Raw genomic sequence first — 20,490 nt, 5'->3', positions numbered from 1 at the left:
TATTATCGCGAATGACTGTACATTATGATCTAGTGTAGGAGGCAGGACTGGCAAAATTCTACTATGTAACCTATACCCTTACAAGTGAATTGCATCGCACAGCAGATGGGCCAATACTTACGGCTAAATATTGTCTCGATTTGCAAACATTGCAAGGAACCTATAGAATTTTCCGATAATTATGTATCATAGGTGATGAGTCCAATCGTTTACCGTCGCTTTTGGTTTATGTCTCCTGCATTTAATCTTACCTCGCATGGGTGCAGGCCTTAAGATTGTGAATGTTAGCTAGCCATAAGCCTGAGATCCTCTGGGTGATAGTGCTATTGTGAGTATAGCGAGGTGGTCACGCGAGGCTAGACAGGTACGATCTCAGTATTTGGTTTACAAATCTCTTTATTGATGAATGTTTTTACTTAGACAGGTACACTATATTGTACGTTAGTACTCGTACTCAAACGTCACATTAGAACACTCACATCTCAGTATTCAGTTTATGAATCTGAGATGTTTCGACGGCGGCTGGCTGCTTTTATATGGTGAGTGTGCCAGCAGCATCAGGAAAACCCTCCCAGGGAAAAAATGTTATAATTTTCGCTAAAAGTTCGAATTCAGATAATTCTATCTAATTACAAGAATTAGGAATAAAATTGCTAGAAGACGATAATGTTGGATGCAAATATCACAAAATGTCAGAAATTACTTGAATATACAAAAAGTGTATCTATCTACATAAATACAAATTCAACCAAAAATTGTGACAATCATCCAGAACCATGGGACGCCCCACCCGATCCCAGCAGCCACCAGTGTTTAGCGCACATGCCTGGCGCACATCAGCAAATGCTGACATGGCTCAAACGTGTGTGGAGGACACTGGAGAGCACCAGAAGAGTGGAAGGAGGGCTGAGACAGGAAGCATGAGATGGAGGGTAGGATGTAGTGTAGGGTGCGAGTGGCAATCATAGTAGCATGCTGCAAGGTTAAAGATAGTAGTAAACGAGAAAAAAAAACATGTGCACCTAGTAGAACAAGCGGTGAATGACTGAGTAAAATTTTGTTGAAGTTCATCATTTGCACATATTTGTTTCGCTCACATGATTGTTTGGTTGATATCGAACCATTTGCATGTATTTGTTTGGCTCACATGACTTTGGTTTGAAAACTTTTGAACTTCCGATGTCGATCCCTCATTCCTCAATGTTCAACATTGTCAGCCTCAACCATCAAGCTGATAGGTATGTCTTGAGTTTTTTTAAAAGTTCTACTTAACATTCATAACTAAAAACTAGGTAGTTCATAGTTGTCCTTCTGTGCTCGTCGTTGGATTGTGAGTGTGTTGGTCCTTGTTTGAGCAAGAGCCACACTGATCCAAGTTGTTACCCGCTGTTCGCAGGAAGTGAGTCCATCAATCCTCATTCGAGCAAGAGCCATGCTGATCCAAGTCATTGCCCACCGTTCGCAGATGGTAGTCCATCAATCCTCGTTCGAGCAAGGGCCATGCTGATTCAGGTCGTTGCCCACTGTTCGCAGGAAGTGAGTCCATCAATCCTTGTTTGAGCAAGAGCCATGCTGATCCAACTCATTGCCCACCGTTCACAGAGAGTGAGTCCTTCGATCCTCATTCGATCTCAAGCCATGCTGATCAAGTCGTTGCCCACCATTCACAGTTCGTAAGTCTGTCGATCCTCGTTCGAGCAAGACTCGAGCAAACACCATGCTGATCCAAGGCGTTGTCCGCCATTCGCAGGAAGTGAGCATGTCGAACCTCCTCTGAGCTCGAGCCATGCTGATCCAGGTCGTTGTCTGCCATTCGCAGCGGGTGAATGTGTTGATCCTTTTTTGAGCTCGAGCCATGCTGATCGTTGTTGTTGTTGTTGTTGTTGTTGTTGTTGTCCGCCATTCACAGCGTGTCAATCCTCCTTCCAGGGGTCACCGTACGTCCTTTCTATAAATCCACTCGCGCGTTTCACTAATATAGCTTTACAGTGGCTCAAAAAAGTGTCCCAATGTTTGTAGGTTTTCATGTAATTGTGTTATTGCGAGCCAGGGTGTGAGAATCTGACTAAGTCAAAGGGAGGTCCCAAAAAGCTCCGCTTCTCGGCTACAATTATGTCCCCTATAGCGTGAGAATCCATTGACGCCGTGCGAAGATATGGCTATTTTAATTAGGTGACTCATTGGGACACTTTTTTGAGTTTCTATTAAAATATGAAAATCAGATCATTTAGACATGACACCATTTACAAATATATATATAAATGGTCCCATATTGACAATATGGTCTCATTTTAATATCCTGTACATATATAAACCCTTCCAATAACATCATGTCCCTCATAATCAGCATGAAGTCTATTTCCTCTTCTCAAAGAGATAATATCCTTTTTCTCTCCACCTCTGGTCTATCTATCAGGCAGATTGCCTCCAAAACTGGTCTGGGGAAGTCAACTATTGCCAGGGTTATCAACCAGAATATTCCCAACAAAGAAAATGTCAAAATGGGTCGTCCTTCTAAACTTACTCTGCATGACAAAAGAGCTCTTGTTCATCATATTATATCTGGAAAGGCCTCTACTGCTGTTCAAGCCACAAAATACATCAATTCCATCATCACTACCACTGTCTCCACTCAAACAGTCAGGAACACCCTCAAGGAAGCCAATCTTAAAGCTGTAGTCAAGAAGAAGAAACCCCTACTGTCACCAGCCCATAGGAAAAGGAGACTAGCATTTACTTTAAAGCACCAGCACTGGACTATAGAGGACTGGAAGAGAGTTATTTGGTCAGATGAAACTAAAATCAATAGGATGGAGTCAGATGGTCAAGAGTATGTTTGGAAAAAGGCAGGAGATCCACTTGGAGAAAAAGAAGTGAAAGGTACTCTTAAGTTTGGAGGAGGAAATATGATGGTGTGGGGCTGCATGGGGTGGCACGGGGTGGGAATTCTATGTGAGGTGGAGGGGAGGATGAATGCAGAGCAGTATGTTTCCATTCTAGAGGAGTGTCTGCTCAAAAGCATGCAAGAATCAGGTATTGATGAAGAAGACATTATCTTCCAACAAGATAATGACCCCAAGCATACCTCAAAGTTGGCCACCAAATGGTTTGAGGACCATGATATTACTGTCCTATCATGGCCAGCACAGTCTCCAGACCTCAATCCCATTGAACATCTTTGGGAATTACTCAAGAGAATGCTTGCTGCCTATCAAGACCCACCTAATGGACTATTTCAGTTATGAGAGAGAGTTGTAGTAGAGTGGGGAAAGATTGCTAAGGAGGAGTGTCAGAAATTGATAGAAAGTATGCCTAGGAGGGTAGCAGCAGTCATTAAAGCTAAGGGAGGAAACACTAAGTACTAGAATTATAGAGACTATGTATAATTGATTCAAACTCAAAAAAGTGTCCCAATGAGTCACCTAATTAAAATAGCCATATCTTCGCACGGCGTCAATGGATTCTCACGCTATAGGGGACATAATTGTAGCCGAGACGCAGAGCTTTTTGGGACCTCCCTTTGACTTAGTCAGATTCTCACACCCTGGCTCGCAATAACACAATTACATGAAAACCTACAAACATTGGGACACTTTTTTGAGCCACTGTATGTGCCTCAGCACACCACCACCCACAATACCATGCAAACATGGAAGGGACGCATCGGACACGTCCAAATCATCTGACAAGGGCGGACGTAAGTCCAAAAAGGCCAGGTGAGTGATCATCAGGAAATCAACCCAAACTTGATATAACTGGATATAATTGGTAAAATGATATCAAAAATCCACTGAATTATATAAGATTATATACAAAAATAAAGCTTGATACAAGCACAACAAATAGCTATTGAATGAACAAGGGTTGCAAGAAAACTGCCAATCTGATGTAGATATATCAAGTCTTACAATTGATTGCAAGAAAACCAACATTCTGATGTTTGAAATATCAAGTCTTACAATTCGCAATAACACAATTACATGAAAACCTACAAACATTGGGACACTTTTTTGAGCCACTGTATTAGCTTATGCTCATCCACTTAGGTATTTGCGGTCAATTGTAGCTATACAGTAATTACTTTTATGTGTATCTTCTATGTAATCAAATATCAGTTGTTTTTTCTTGTAACATTGTCTGATGTGCATGATTCGTGAACCAGAATTCAACAAATACTTTCTGCAATTCACAACATTTTCACGTGAAATATCATCTAATTTTTGATAATTATAATTGATGGAGAAGGAGGTAAAAAAGTCTGTCTAGCCTGCATAATTCTTCTAATTTTCCTAAAACCCATAATTTGAGGTAATAATCAAAAATTATCACAATTTAGTGAAAATTATAACATTTTTTCCCCAGGAGGGTTTTCCTGATGAGGAGTTTTGATGGAAACATATACTAAAAGAATGAAAAAGATTGCCAACATTTGACACGTCGTCTGGATTCTCCGTTTGGTGGCACTCGCACCTCGAGCTGCCTTATTCATCGGCCGTAGTCCCATTTCCCCCTTTGGTTCCTCCTCTCTCAGCCTTTCCATCCTTGGGTTCATCGGCTCTCAACACTCCCCCTCGAGCACTATCCAAACACATCATGCCTCTCAATCTCTGGAGTCTGGGTCACGGTAGTGCCTTGGTGAAGGTGTCGGCTACATTGTCCTCTGTGGGACAATAGAAGAGCTTGAAGATGCCGCTCTTGACATGTCCACGGACGAAATGGTATCGTAAGTCGATATGTTTCGTTCTCGACTGGATCTTTCCATTGGACGCTAACACGATGGCTACTTGATTGTTGCAGTGTATGGGGATTGGGAGGTTCAGGGCTTCATAGAGTTTGGCGATGAGGAGCTGTAGGAAGAGGAGTTCGCGTACCACACTGGTAAGCGCGATATATTCAGCTTCTGCCATCGACAATGCTATGAATGGTTGTTTCCTTGCACTCCAGGCTATGGGTGCACCATTGTACATGACGACATATCCCGACATCGAGTGTCGGTGCGGCTGGGACACCCAATCTGTGTCTATGAAAGCTTCCAGGCCAGCATCTGTGACTCCCAAGGTAAGTTCCATGTCATCCGTTGCCTTCAAATAACGTAGGGCCCATTTTGCAGCTTCCCAGTGGGCTCTGCTGGGGTTCCTCATGAACTGCGACAATGATGTGACTGTGAAGGTGATGTCCGGGTGGGTACTGGTGGCTGCATACATCAAGGACCCAATGGCCCTTTGATAAGGTACGTTGCGCATGTCCTGTATCTCAGCATGAGTCGTGGGAGCTTGGTCTACTAACAGAGTTGTTGTAGCCTCCATTGGTGTCTGGATGCTCTTGGCGTCGCCCAGGCAAAAGCATTCAACTATGGTTGCAACGTAGGCCTTTTGTGAAAGGGTGATGGTATGTGCCACTCTATTCCTCGTCACCTTCAGCCCTAATAGCCACTTTAATTCTCCCAGGTCCGATATTTCGAAATATTGCTGGAGTTCGGCCTTGAACCGGTGGATATGGGCCATGTGGTTCGACGTCACAGCCATGTCATCCACGGACACCATGATGATGGTATGCTGGTTGGAGGTACATTTGTAGTACATGACTTGATCGACTTTGGACCTGCTGAATCCCAATGTTAGGAATATGCCTGATAGTTCTTTGGCCCACTCGAATCCTGCCTGCATCAGGCCAGGCAAACTCCTCCTCAGCCTCAACACCTTTCCATGCTGGTCCTCCTTCAAGTAGCCGGGCGGGGTGCACATATATATTTCCTCCTGGATGCTGGCATAGAGGTAAGCACTTTTGATATCTACCTGGTGTATCTCCCAGTTTCGCTGAGCCGCCATCGCTAGCACCATCCGGATCATTATCATGCTGGCTGTGGGGGTGAAAGTGTTGAAGTAGTCGATGCTGAGCTTCTGCCTCTGCCCATCTGCCATGAGTCAGGTGTGCAACTTCAGCTTCTCCCCATCCGGTCCGTATTTAGTGGCCAGGATGTAATGGCACGGTATGATGTTGGCACCTCAAGGTGGATCCACTACCTCCCACGTACCTAGCTTCTCCAACTGACCTATCTCATGGTCCACTGCCTCCTGCCATTCAACAGCATCTGGACCATTTAGGGCCTGCTGTAGGGTGGGTTCTGGCTCTTAGGGTTGCCAAAGTTTAGTTCAGTTCAGTTCAGGGACTACTTTTTTTGAACCTGAACCTAAACTGAACTTCACATGAACTGGTTCTGGTAGGTTCGGTCCAGGTTCAGAACTAGTTCAAACCTATGAACCTAGATACATAAAACATCAAAATTCTGCAATTGTTATCTGAGTCTATCATCAAACGTGAGAGAGATCTGACTATGGACATCCTACAGAGGTCAGCCACAATAGCCACAATAGTACGAATATGTATGATACATACTTTTAAATGTTCTCGAAGTTTAACTTCGACTTCCTTAGCCTTTGCAAGAATCTCTTCTTGAAGCTTCGTATGATGTGGAGTGTCAGACTTGAGGGTTTGAGGATATTGGTACCGAAGCATAGCTCGAAAAGGTCCCTTGTCAATGACCATGAAAGACTGTCATAACAATGATAAATGAATTCAAACAATGATAGATACAATACCTGGTCTTTGGTAACAACAAACTCAACAATATGCTCAAGTAAGCCTTCTTTTGTCTATCGAGAAGCGGGGTGAGCAAAGCCATCAAGCTTCGACTGGGTAGTTGATGGTTCAGTAACATCATCGATGAGGGCACCCTTTAGTAAGGCCATGTGGTTCATGGCAATACCTGCAGCCTTGCATTTTGCCTGATAGATCAGACCATGAGTATCCCAGTTGCTAACACATAGACTAGAGACAGAATAAATTATAGAACATAATGACACACTGAGCAATGTGTTTGGGAAGTGTGGATACACCTCCCATGAACCAGCAGTCCTGCTTGGTGACATGTCTTGCTCTTTGAATTTGATTACTAGTGGGAGAGACGTGGACAAAAAGAAACACATACTTGCAAACTTCACACCAGTTTCTGTCCTGTGTAGTGCTATCTGACATTTTTCGGCCTTTTGCACTGGTGAAAATAGTTCGAATATCATCAGTGCATGAGTCACGTCCACGATGAGCGTGTTTCTGGATCTTTACAAAGAAGTGTTGCACGCAATTTGAACATGTTGTGAACAAGCACTGTGCACGAACACAAATGAGCGCAAACAAATGCAAATGTTTGTAAGCAATATGACATATATATTGAAAAAATAAACACACCTGAGTGCGGAACAAATGCAAACAAATGAGCGCAAATGAAAACAAACACGAACGTGTCGTGAATGAGCGTTGCGTTGCATGTGAACGAAAGTGTGAAACAAATGCAAATGAGTATGAAACATATGCAAATGTTTGTAAGTAATGTGATGTGTACATATATATTTTGAAAAAAGAAACACACCTGAGTGTGAAATGAGCGCGAACAATTCAAACAAACACAAATGTCGTGAATGAGTGTTCCGCACGAATGAAAGTTTGAAACAAACGCAAACGAGTGCAGAACGAATGCAAATGTTTGTAAGTAACAACATACATATTTTGAATAAAAACACACACCTGAGCGCGAAACAAACACAAACGAACGAGCACAAACGATTGCAGTGCGAAGCGAATGCAAATGAGTGCGAACAAATGCAAATGAACCAAAAAGGAATGCAAATGTTTGTAAGTAACGACATACATATTTTGAAAAAAAAACACACACACCTGAGCATGAAACGAGCACAAAAGAGTGTAAAACAAACACAAATGAACGAGCGATACGAAAAACGAATGCAAATGTTTGTAAGTAATGCAACATATACATATTTTGAAAAAAACACACACCTGAGCGTGAAACAAACGTGAATGAATGAGCTTGAACAATTGCAGTGTGAAGCGAACACAAACGAGTGCGAACAAATGCAAATGAATGAAAAATGAATGCAAATGTTTGTAAGTAACGACATACACAGATTTTGACCAAAAGACATACCTGAGTGCAAAACAAATGCCAACAAACGAGGACAAACAAAAAATGAATACAAACGAAGAAGCGTGGGCGCACAAACATTTCACACACAAACGAGAATGAGGACAGGACACGAGTGTGAATGCAAATATGAGCAAACAAATGCAAACTAATGCAAATGAATGAGATAAAGGATTGAAATCAGTATTATAGATGTAAAGGTAATAAAAAACGAACCTGCAGACGCGAGTGCAAATGCGTGCAAATGGATGCAAACAAATGTTAGATGACTTGACCTTAAAACAAAAAATGATGAGACCATACCTGTGTTTCAGTGCAACGTTCGTCCTGAATCTCTGCATAAGACTTCAAGGTGTTGTCATCTTCATCCTCCAGTTGTGCATCATTGTGACCATCTGCATCTTGCTCGAGAACAGATGTGGGAGGGTCTTGGGACTCATCTTCTGAGTCGATGTGCATACGAGAAGTCTTGTGCTTGACCGGTGCTAGTTCATAATCATTTGGATCCAACAACTGATGTTTGCATTTGTGATTTGTTGCAGATGATGATGATGCAGCATTTTCGTGAGTGGTAAGCTTCCATGCTGGTTTTTGAACACGGCTACCAGCTACTCTTGCTGCAGGTAAAGCACCAGACTTTGTGAGGGCTGAATGGATATCAAGCTGACTCGGGGCTGGTGTAGATGGAGTTAATGCGATGAAAATGATAGTATGATTAACATAGGATTACCTGATTTAGCTGGTATCTTCAATGTTACAGAATTTTTGTTGATAGGTATCTCGTCAGATTCAGACTCGTAGAATGTGATTTCAGATGCATCCTTTAAAGTTCCATCTAGATTGGATGCACACTGACTTTCATCAGCGTTGGACATTGTGTAGACAGATGTTTGAGGGTTGTTGGTCAAAAAAAATTTGAGTTATTTGCCTGATCAAATATGGTAATTACTGTCTAGTACTGCTGCAAAAGCCTTTGAATATTGGCAAACAACAGTCTAGCTGGTTCATACAGGTTCGGACCAGTTCGAACCAAGTTCAGGGAGGCTACCTCTGCCCTGAACTGGAACTGAACCCCACACCCAAGGGCCGAACCTGAATCTGTAGGTCCAGTTCAGGGGTTCAGTTTTGAACCTTAGGTTCTGGACTGAACTTCGGTAACCCTACCAGCGGCTCTGCTGTGGCCAAGGCAAGGTGAAGATAGTTTTCTTCATTCATTAGGTCCACCTCTGATGCCTCCAACAGATTCTCCATCGTTAGGGCAGCTGTCTGGCCCTTGTTTAGCGCTGCATAGTATCCGGGGGGTGGTCTTGCCCTCGTTGACCTCATTGGAGGAGTAGATAGTTGAGGTTGTTGAGGAGTAGAAGGCTGAGGTTGCTGAGGAGTAGAAGGTTGAGGTTGCTGTGGCATGGTGATGGGCTGGATGCTACTAGGTGAGTTATTATTACCGTTGCCACTGCTATGTTCGTTAACAGCAGTAGACTCCCCCTCGTCCGGCACACCATCAGCTGCCAGGATTGGCTTGAAGGTGACATTCCTTTCAACCGTGACTCAATGTTTCCCAGGCCAGCATACCCGGTATCCCTTACTTTCAGTGTCTACCCCCATGAAGACTGCCTCTTCTGCCCTCGCCTCCAGCGCATGGATGAAGACTGTCGTCTCAAATTCGTGGGCGCACGACAAGTCTGGCTTGGACTTGTGCACCATCTCATAGGGTGTGCTACCTGGGATGGCTCTTGAAGGTAGGCAGTTCTTGAGCCACATTGCATAGCTAATGGCTTCAGCTCACAGATACTTTGGCATGTCTTTGCCCAGGAGCATCGCTCTCGCATGCTCGACCAGGGTCCAATTGAGCTGTTTGGCCACGCCGTTCTGTTGTGGTGAGTTGTGCACCGTTAGTTGCTGTTTGATACCTTGCTGATGCAAATATTGGTCGAACTCAGTGCTCAAATACTCCCCTCCTCTGTCCGAATGGACTTTGCACACTCAGACACCTGGTGACTGACGTGTCACCCATGCCTCATAGGACTTGAATGCAGTAAGTGCATCACTCTTTTATTTGAGGAATTCAAGTTGCGTCTGGCGGCTAAAGTCGTCCATGAAACTGACATAATATTTACAGCTGCCTAGGCTCGTCATTTGTGCCGGTCCCCAGAGGTCTGTATGGACTATCTCCCCATAGGTAAGTGCACGTGTCTTCGTCTCTTTCGGGAAGGACTGCTGCACTGACTTAGCCTTCACACAGGTATCGCAGAATTTGGGTTTGGATTGCGGGTCCAGGTCTACTCCCACCACCAAGCCTTTTTTCACGGCCTCGGCCAGTGCATTCTGGCTGACGTGGCCCAGCTTCCTATGGAGCTGGCTCAACATAAGTGTTCCTTTCACTACGTGAGCTTGGTGATACTGACGCCCCTTTGACATCACACTATAGAGTCCCTCTACCTGCGGAATCTTGGCAATGACATTTTATTTGGGGCCGTGTGACAATATTTTGCACATCATGCCCTCGAATAGTACAGCCAGTCCTGCAGATGCAATCCGGTTCGTTGAGATCAGGGTGAAGGCCATCGTTGGGGCATATAGCATGTCCTTTAGGGTGACACTGGTGCGTTTGGCACCCAAAGGTAAGTCTATTTTGATGTCTCCGCTGTCATGCATGGTATGTGATTCATACCATGTCAGATATATATAGAGAGTGATAAGGAAGATATGAGAGACTGTCTAGCCCTCTGTCACTGAGTTACTTCTCCATTTTTCCTTTGATTCATTGTCTTGTATTTTATTTCTCACTTTTCAGACTTATTTTTAACTTGTATTTGTATCAAGCATGTGACTTTCTGTTTATTTCTCATTGTTTATTGTTATTTGGCTTGTTTCAGCCACCAAGTTTTGTATCTCTATTTATTTCTGACTGTTTATTTTTATTTGGCTTCTTTCAGCTATCAGATTTTATTTGTCATCACATCATGTGACTGGGAAATATTCTGGTTTGTAATATTATTTAAGCTGACTCAACATATTTAGTCATGATTGGTCATGCTTTGTAACAACATTTAACATGACTCAACATGTTCACTCATGGTTTGTCATGGTTTGTAATTTCTTTGTAAGATTACACTGTATTTGTAATGTACTTAGTAATAAGCTGATTCATCACCTGGTTTGTAAGCCACATTCTTACCAATCCATCTGATTAATCATGCTTAGTAAGGGGGTTCCCAAAAGGTATAAAAGGACCCCATTTTCACCCATGAAATACAGTCCTCCCACTTGACTCTTGTCTCAAACCGTGTGAGATCACTAAGACTTAAAGTGCAGGCCAACATAAGTGCCTTGAGGTAATCTAAAATATCATTATCTACTCTAAAGTTATATACTACCTTACAGGGGTTGACTATATAACTTTCGTTATCATTATTCTACTCTAGGTTATATACTACCTTACAGGGGTTGACTATATAACCATCGAACAGCTCTCATTCTAAGCTTTACGTGTATACATAAGACTCTCTCTTTCAACAGAAAGTGAGACACATATCTAAGGATGACAAAGTTGAAACAGACTTTCATAGGTTGAAACAAACCTAACAAATTATCCAGAACACAGAACATTCCACAACACTTCATATAAGACTACACAAGAAGAGGACAACAAACTAAATCCTCCCAAGAACTCACCACATTACCTCCCACAAAGTAGAAAAGTCAGAGACCATGGACTTAAGGACTGGCAAGAAGTCTTCACCATGTATAATTGTGTTGTCATTATACACAACTTTCATATAAGACCCTTAAGTAACAAGACACCGCATCCGGTAGCACTGACAACAGATCTGTTTGCAGTGTAGACCCTTTGGGGCCTTATTTTGACAAAATTGCTGAACTTGGATCTGTCCGGGCAGAAGTGGGAGGTAGCGCCAGAGTCGACAATCACTCCTCGGCGCTTGACAGGTATGTGCATACTCTTGGCTACGCTCGCAAGATCTGACATCACAAAGGCATAGTTTTCTTGCCCTTCAGACTCCTTCGCAGTGTTTGCAGCGTGTTTCTGGGTGCGTGCACCCCTCCTCACCTTCTGCTTTGGTCCCTGACCCTCCTTACCTTCCCCTTTCCTCCAATGCTTGCTCTTGTAGTGACCTTTATGGTCACAATTTTGGCAGAGTGCGTCTGGGTTGTAGTGGGGCGCAGCACCATCTGCGCCTTTGGACTTGGTGTCACTGGCACGCGCTGAAAGGGCCGAGTTGGTGCCACATTTGGACGGACGTCTATCAGTGAGTAGACGATGCTCGTACTCCTCGCTAATGATGTTAATGAGCTTGTAGGTACTTAGTGGTTTCTTGGTGATTTTGGCTGTGGCGTTTATCGAGGACAGGATGGGCTGATATGATTCAGGGAGGGAGCCTATGATAATGGCATAGAAGTCTTTTTTGTCTATGGACACTCCCATTCCCGTGAGGGATTCATGCAGGCGCAGCATTTCGCTAAAGTGCATATGCACGTCCCCGTTCTCTTCGCATCGAGTCTCTTGCATGATCCATTGTCTAAGGTCTATCTGGACCAACTCTGTCTTGCCCTCGTGAATCTGACACACCTCTTTCCAGACATCAGACACAGCCTCCAGCTTTTGGACTTGCAACAGGAGTCTGTCCATTATGGTACTAAACACCTGTTGTTTCACTAGAGAGTTGTGCTGATAATATTCATCTAGCTTTGTGCCGAGGTCGTCGATTTGCCTGGGTGGGCATGCACCAGATGATGGGGGAAGGATATATCCCTTTGGGCTATAAGCCTAAAAATGGGATACATCTTTTGAGCTAACTGTCCACACAGTGATACATCCTTATAGTACAACTATCCATGTGTCTAATATGAAGATGGATTACCTTTTTCGCCAAACAAGTTTATTTTCATCAAGGTACAAGTGTGAGGGCATACTAATCAATCTACATAATCAAGATCTTTATGCGGGGGTGCATCAATAAAAGTGCCTTCTTCTGCTGGGGCATCAGCCGTTGTATCATCTAGATTTGCACTTACTAAAGTGGGCACATTGCCCCACAATGCCTGAAATCTTGTGGACAGGGATCGACAGATGGCTGCCTGACACTTTGCATATGCCACTAAGCCCTCGACATCCACAGACCACTCAGCCACCCACAATGTTGCCCATTTGTCCCACCACTTGGCCTGCCAAGCTAAAAACTCTATAACGTGTTGCATTTCCTCTGAGAGCAATTGTATTTCTTTGAACCACTGATTGTGCTGAGCTCTTGTCTTACACCATTCAATACGTAGCACTAGATGAGATGTGTCCATTAAGCCATTAGAAAGTGTAGTAAATAATGGCGACTTACAATCCTGCAACCCGTCGCTGTCATCCACAGAAATCCCTTGTGTAAGCCAAATCCAGGGCATGATTGCAGTACCTTGAGTACGCCCTCCGAGATCCCCCATTGGCCAAAGATCAGATTTCCTCAATGGCTGCAACTTATGCTCCCAGCCCAGGTGGTCTAGATGTGCTGATAGATGAATGAGAGCTTGCCAGGCACATGAATATTTCTCATGACTAAGGATGAGCCTACATTCGACAGCTTGAATGGATTTTTGTGCACGGGTGTTGGTGCCCTGTCCACGTATATGCTGTGCCTTGAAGCATAGAAGTTGGTGGCAGAGGCGGACATGAAAACGACATTAATTGAGTGCATCATTAGCCTGTGCCAAGCGTAACGACCACTCAACCTCGAGCAGCTTTGTATCGCACATCGTCAGATTACAGATGTCAGATGGAAGGAGGAGTAGGATATCCTCAGGCTTGATAGAGTCAGGTTTCACTTTTGGACAGCCACTGGCTGCATCGCCAGTGTTCTCATCAGATTGAGAGACCTCAACACTGGTAGCATGTAAGTGAGAAACGAAAGGCATGTACAGGACTTGAATCATAATCCACAAATTGATGCGGCACTGGAGGCTGTTGCTGTGCATGAGAATCTTGGTTCGCTGATCGTTTGTTGAATGTTGAGTGAGGTTCACGCCATCTGCTCATAAACGTCGTCTATAAATGAATAAGTAGGAGGAGATGTAGCTCAGTTTGTGACTTACTGCACATCTTCGAGGTCTAAGCCCATGCTGATAAGAATACTGGGTGTTACCTCAGAATGGAGCGAAATTGATATTCCCTCTTCCAAATCCTTTGTATCTTGTTGAACGAGTGCTAGACGAACAGCAGCCTGTGTCACTTCTGGTATTCCGATCAGATAATAATCATATTCTAAAAGTTCTGGACTTACCTCGGCTTTGGCTGTTGAAGGGGTTTGGTTTTGTGTGATCTTTCTCCCAAGCAACAATCTCCTTCATCCAAGCTGCAAGTGACGCAACACCTGAGTCCGACTCTTTGATGGATCCCTCCAAGTCTGCCAAGGCATGGCAATGGTCTCATTCAGCGTTAACAGCATCTGTGATCTTATGCAGAAGTGTTCGACCTTGAAAAGTTATATATTAGCCAAATGAGCAGCTGAGACTCGAGACTTACCAAGCGCTGTTACTTTCTTCCAGTTCCAGTCACCAAAGCGGTCGTCCAAGATATCCTGACGTGTGCCAGGTGCCATTTCCTTAGTGCTTGCAACTACACGATTGATGTTGGCCCAGCCCCACTCTGGTGCTTCTCCGTCCATTCTTCCAACATGAGGGGACCAGTTGAATGAGTATTCGGTCTGACAAGCTGCAATGTGTGCTGCTAGATGGAACTTTGGAACAAAAAACCTGTATTGTTGACTGCTGTTGGGATGAAGCCGTAAGGGAAGAGACACTGACACTCAATGCCAAAGCTTCTTGTGCCACTGGCATGCGATATCATAAGAAAAATTGATGGCTGGGATCGACGAAAAGCGTGACAGTGCGGAGAAGACAATATAGTCCATATTCAAGTATCTATCCAAATGAAATCAATTTTAGTGATCCTCCAGTGACACAAATACTTACTTTTCACCTTTCTGCAGATCACCAACACCGTTGGCTAACCGCATGTCATGCCTCGCGCACACTACAGTGCCCACGCCCATTGCTGCAAGTCCCTTTGAAGCTTTCGTGTCTGCCATGTTGACTGTGTTATGACTGATGCAGGTACTTTTCTAAGGGATTCAAATCAGCGACAGCTGTACACAATAAATACTTAGCTCACCTCTTGTGTCAGAGTTCCATTTTCTTGAAGATATGCCTTATAGTTCCTTTCTTCCACAAAGTATCCCCAGCCTCAGCTCAATCCAGGATCCTTAGCATCACTAGATACCAAGCGATGTTTCAGATGAAAGTTGGCATCAATAGCTAAAAATAAGGAGTAGATCCATCTGTAGTGTATGATTAGATCAGGGCTAAAATAAGGAGACAGTGAAAGCTTACCGGTTTCTTGGCACGACATCATTTAATGTCTCAGCCAAGTTCTTGCCAGGGTGGGGACATGCAGGACAGAGAACAACGAGTTCTCCTTCTTGAGTGGCATCAACTCCAGCTGGATCGTGACCACGACCTGCACATTTGAGTGCTTTGATGTTGTGCCACTCTGCCATTATTCTCAAAAAGACAGAATATCGATCCTATGGACCCAAGATAAATCAACCATTGATAAAGGTTACAAAATGTAACTCACCTTGATAGGGTTGACACCTGTGTTATCACTCCGACGTGCAATGCAGTGATAAAACTTGAAAGCGGATACTTTGGACTCAAATGACAGCAGGTGGAAGCGTTCAAGAACTGTAAATGTGGCAGCTGTTCTTGGATTGGTGGATGTTGCTGGGAACCAGCGAGTGCAAAGGATTTGTTTGTAATGTGAGGATGCCTGCTCACAATTACAGAAGTCGAGAGCGACTTCATGGATCCCATGAACATCTATAATGGTGAAATCGTCGTCATAGGCAGGTTTTGGATTGTAGCAGGGCTGAACAGTGCTGTGACTGAGTTGTATATGCAAACCGAGTTGTTTGAGCATTATGGGGTGGAAATACTCATCATGCCACATCTGATTCAACTGTGTTAGCAGCAAGCATACTTCACATTCATAAAATCATACTTTGAGTCGATGCAGGGGCATGTTCTGGTGGAGGCGGCAAATGCATGACTGGCAATATAAATTGACAGAGAAGCAATCATCACAACAAAATATTGTGTTTGAATCTTCACAGTCATGGCATGAGTGATTTGCCTCGCCACACCCTTCCAGTCGAATGAATTTATCAGGATAGGTTTGACGTTCAGGGAGCCAAAGATGAATGGGATTATCCTATCAAACAGAAAGAAAAACAAGGTCAGCTCAAGCTAGATTTCCAATGTCCAAGCTCACTCCAGCTGTCCGTCTTCGTTGTGCATTTCCAACCATGACATTGTGAGGCACCATGTCAGATAGCAGACCAGTGTCGCCATGAGACTCGTTCCAAGGATCCTTGAGGTTAGTCTGAGTGTTGATGACGAGCTCGAGTTCTGGGTTTTCAGTACTAGTAGCTGCTGTAGCGTCAAGATATGTGGTGCGTAGATTGATCTGTCCTGTAGGTTTAACAGTAAAATTTCTGTGGCGTTGGATGTTATGAGAAGATGTGGAGGTGCCAGCAGTTGGGAGGGAATGTCGTACTAGGTGAGGTTTTTTGCTTGGATGGCCCCGTGTTTCAGCCATGTGTCATGACACATTATCGAGTCAGGCAGTAATGAACTGTGTGGTAAGCTCATTCATAAAAGTGCAAGTGGTGCATGGTGAATCGTGATATATCCAGGCGGACAGAATGATATATCGAAAGGGACAATGAACTGACCTGCAAAAAATTGAACCATTTCTCGATTCTCCAGTCCTATCATTTGTCCTTCATAGTGGATTCCTGCTATGTGTGCTGAAAAGGTATGCTTGTCATAATGAGTTGTCATTAATTCATCCACTGAAGTCACGCAGGTCAGATGCAGCCAATGCAGGAACAACACACATGGTTGATGCCTTGCTTAAGTGAATTCAAATGAGTCGAACGTGACAATGAGCCTGCGTTCTGGGCCCAGCTCTATAGAGAGTGGTTGGAGAGATGGCCCGAGCAAGATATACTGTGGCCTGATCATCCTGTCGAGAATGAATTGACTCAAGGTCAAGAGAAGCAACTTCGTTTAGCTGAAAAAGCCAGAAAACGGATTAGTCAGCTATTTCATTCGATGCTGGTGGTGGATGATTGACCGTGACTAGATGTTAAGGAGTTGGATGCTCTGGGCGGGGCTCCGCCCAAGATGCGCTCGTTCTATGTACAGTTGCTCAGGTTGCTGCGGGACTTCTGACGGACGGTGTGTTGCACCCAGGCACCAGCGTGCCTACTACTGGCCATTCTAGATAATGATTAGTACCTATGTATTGCTATCACAATGTATAGTTTGATGCCAAAATTACCAGACTGTTGGCCATATCACAAAAGCACAATAAGACACTTGAGTTCATTTCAAAATCGATGAGAAAGAACTTTGATTGTACTCTAGTTTGTAAAAGTCCAATGAGATATGAAACTTGAGTTCATTTCAATATTGATCGATCATATTCTAGTTTGTAAAAGCCCTATCAAAGTCCAACAAGATATGAAACTTAAGTTCATTTCAAAATCGATGAGACAGAACTTTGATCATATTCTAGTTTGTAAAAGCCCTATAAAAGTCCAATGAGATATGAACCAAATACCATCATGGTATTTGGTTCATATCTCCTCGGACTTTTATTGATGTGTGCAATTCTCAGCCACTTGCAACCTTTTACCAATGGGTTGACCCAAACTTTATAACACTCTGGAAGAACAGATGGAAGTTAAATGAATGCACTGACAGGCACACTATGCAAGGTTATTCAATACACGACATACTTTTTCGTCATACTTAATCACTTTCAACCAGGAACAAAGTTAAAATCAGTGCAAGACTTAAGACAAAGTATCAGGAAAAGCGAGCAAACATCCCACCAGTTTTGCCCTCAAAAGAAGCTGGTGGTGACTATCATGGGTATGTTCATTATTCACATCCATCCAAGCACTAATCCTGGCTGTCAAAATCATATATAGTGATACCAATGATCATATGACCGATCCTTGCGCGAGCAGATCTCACTGCCAGCAGAAAACAAAGTCCATGTAAGTTTTGTTCAAATTTAATGGCCTTACATAGTAATCTCAAACATTCAATTATACAGCCGAAAAAAGGTCGCTTATCGCGATACTTAGGTGGACCACCTGGACAGGTGATAGATACTCTAGTGCGTGACCTCCTTGAGACGGGTGACTTGGATAAGATTTGGGGAACATTATCTGCGTTAGAGGTAATTGTTGGGGAGTTGCATGATAGTGAGCAGTGTATATTAGAATGAGAAGGCACGAGCCACAAATTTCTCAAGATGTCCAATGCCTCCAAGGAGGCAAAGGAAGTGATCCATGCAGTGGAAGATGTTTTTTGTCACACGGTGGTGGTGGGTATGGACCTTCACACAAGATATGCGGACAAAAGTTCGTATTCCAGATACTATGGGATACAGAGTAGTAGTTAATATGCCGCACTAAATAAATTTACCCATTGCCATTGTACAGTCAGACTGAACATCTTGATCATCGGGTCAGTGTGTGGGACAATATCCTATAAGGCTAAACTGTTATTGGTTTCACTAATCAAATTTATTCCCCTCACACACATATTAAAGTGACAAATGTATGTGATTTTTCCAACATGACGACAGTTGGATAACAAATGATGATATACTTAGATGGCGCCCCCAAAATGGAGCACTCCTGAACAGGAGGAATGGTTAGGACCTTGGCATGATAAGTATCATGCAAAGCAAGCTGAAAAAATAAAAAAACTGGTCAAACTTTTTTGCTGAATTGTGCGAGAACTGGTTTGTTTCATACCCGGAGCCAAGACCAGCTGGATTGTCTCCTATTGGACCATTGACCCAGGATGAGGTCACTGTCATGAAGAAGGCTGAAAGTGACTGAAAAGAGGTATGTGTTAGCCATAAACCCTCTCATCATCTTAATAAACAGGCCTTAGAAATTAAAAAATTGCTTCAAGAATAGCCTTGGTGTGACAAAGATGGGACAGCAAGCAAAGGCCGAGGCTGCGGACATCTTCAAAGCGGTGTTGCGGAGCATTGCCGAATGCGAGAAGCCAACACGCTCCCTTCAGGAAGCAGAGGCTTATTCAAAACTTTACTATCAAACACATATAAAGGCGACAGTGGACGAAGTGCTGAAAGCTGAAGCAGAATTACTGCAAGTCAAAAACAAGACACTTACAAATGGAAAGTGTGTCGCCATTGCGAAGCAACATACAGCAAGCCTCTATAGTGTAGAGACTGACGAGATTAAGGCAGAGGTACAGAAGTATATCGAGAATCAGAAGATGGAGAAGGGTGATGAAGCGAAAATGTGGAGCCAAGATGACTATGCAAGGTAATACAATTTGCACACCTGATGCGCATCAGCTTACAGGAACACATAGAAATCTAGAAAAACTTGCCACTATCGCCAATAAGTTCCTAAAGGGGCTGGTGGAAGCCACTGGGTTCTCATTCTCTCTGCCAGCTGGTGGCCCATCCCCAGAGTGTAATGGTTCAATCGATGTCTATAGGCATGTGCATCAATTACTTATCGAATAGTGTTTGAGACTGACCTAAATAAAGTTTTCACGTGGGTCACACGAAGTTTGGGAATGACTTTAGTAAGATGTATCCAGAATTTGAGAGGGGAATCATGGCTCCATTTAGAGATTACCTATACCGAGTGTATCGTGAGTCGCATCACTGATAAGACTATGAATAAAAACTCACTTGAATAACAGCTGATCTGGCAGTTTTGAACGGAAGCCTGGGGACTTCGACGTCACTAGACAAGTTCTGATCAGTGGATATATCAGCTGACTCTGCCAGTGATTGCTCAGAGTTAGTCAGAATGGGAGAAGCTGACAAATCTGCTCCTGAAACTTCTCGTGTGTCTTTGTCCCTTATGCAGCCTGACTCAGTTGGACAGACTTTCTCTGGAAACACCACTGGTGATAATTGGAACCTTGATGAGGATTTTTGGACCACCCTTGCTGCTCAGGTTGCAGATTTTAATAGGTCAGGTGGCAGTCCAGTCTTACCAGAGTCAACCTCACAATTTTCTTCCCCAACTCTGCAACATGTTGCACCCGAAGTTTCACTGCCGCTGCTGCATGTTCCGCAGTCCATAACTCCCATCACCTCCCTTTACACTGCATTGGCACCACCACTACCGCCACTCCTGCCTGGCTCTCAGCCAGTGTGTTTGATGCCCCTACCTCCTCCTGTATCTCAGCCGGTGAGTCTGATGCCCCCACCTCCTCCTGTATCTCAGCTGGTGAGTCTGATTCCCCCACCTCCTCCTATATCTACACCACCTGTATCTCCTCTGAGTCCTCCCTGCATGGAGCCATTTGCCGGTGGTGGTGGACACTCGCTTGCTCACGATGGTGAACCTTCTGATTGA

The 20,490-nt window shown here is 43.8% G+C and overlaps 4 protein-coding genes across 4 annotated transcripts; 1 reads left to right on the top strand and 3 right to left on the bottom strand.

The window, feature by feature from the left end:
- Positions 1 to 6,653: 6,653 nt before the first annotated feature.
- On the bottom strand, positions 6,654 to 8,871 carry F5891DRAFT_987291 (uncharacterized protein; the record flags this gene model as incomplete). The annotated part of the gene is made up of 8 exons (XM_041377889.1): positions 6,654 to 6,828; positions 6,866 to 6,952; positions 6,989 to 7,051; positions 7,559 to 7,581; positions 7,852 to 7,881; positions 7,976 to 7,999; positions 8,300 to 8,670; positions 8,727 to 8,871. 8 exons carry the CDS (start codon positions 8,869 to 8,871, stop codon positions 6,654 to 6,656), a joined length of 918 nt encoding a protein of 305 aa, XP_041217567.1.
- Positions 8,872 to 13,684: 4,813 nt separating this feature from the next.
- Positions 13,685 to 14,664, bottom strand: F5891DRAFT_1198476 (uncharacterized protein; the record flags this gene model as incomplete). The annotated part of the gene is made up of 4 exons (XM_041368641.1): positions 13,685 to 13,883; positions 14,093 to 14,231; positions 14,281 to 14,403; positions 14,523 to 14,664. 4 exons carry the CDS (start codon positions 14,662 to 14,664, stop codon positions 13,685 to 13,687), a joined length of 603 nt encoding a protein of 200 aa, XP_041217566.1.
- Positions 14,665 to 14,805: 141 nt separating this feature from the next.
- Positions 14,806 to 16,655, bottom strand: F5891DRAFT_1198475 (uncharacterized protein; the record flags this gene model as incomplete). The annotated part of the gene is made up of 9 exons (XM_041368640.1): positions 14,806 to 14,920; positions 14,972 to 15,120; positions 15,171 to 15,206; positions 15,279 to 15,336; positions 15,389 to 15,582; positions 15,636 to 15,781; positions 15,836 to 16,007; positions 16,059 to 16,268; positions 16,329 to 16,655. 9 exons carry the CDS (start codon positions 16,653 to 16,655, stop codon positions 14,806 to 14,808), a joined length of 1,407 nt encoding a protein of 468 aa, XP_041217565.1.
- Positions 16,656 to 19,078: 2,423 nt separating this feature from the next.
- On the top strand, positions 19,079 to 20,490 carry F5891DRAFT_1198474 (uncharacterized protein; the record flags this gene model as incomplete). The annotated part of the gene is made up of 5 exons (XM_041368639.1): positions 19,079 to 19,437; positions 19,487 to 19,619; positions 19,690 to 19,774; positions 19,826 to 19,865; positions 19,935 to 20,490. The coding sequence occupies 5 exons, from the start codon at positions 19,079 to 19,081 to the stop codon at positions 20,488 to 20,490; spliced, it is 1,173 nt and encodes a 390-aa protein (XP_041217564.1).

The sequence above is a fragment of the Suillus fuscotomentosus genome (genome assembly GCF_016647785.1).
Source record: "Suillus fuscotomentosus strain FC203 chromosome Unknown F5891scaffold_153, whole genome shotgun sequence".
NCBI classification, from domain to species: domain Eukaryota; kingdom Fungi; phylum Basidiomycota; class Agaricomycetes; order Boletales; family Suillaceae; genus Suillus; species Suillus fuscotomentosus.
The sequence above is the reverse complement of the archived record's forward strand: the minus strand, read 5'-3'. Positions and strand labels throughout refer to the sequence as shown.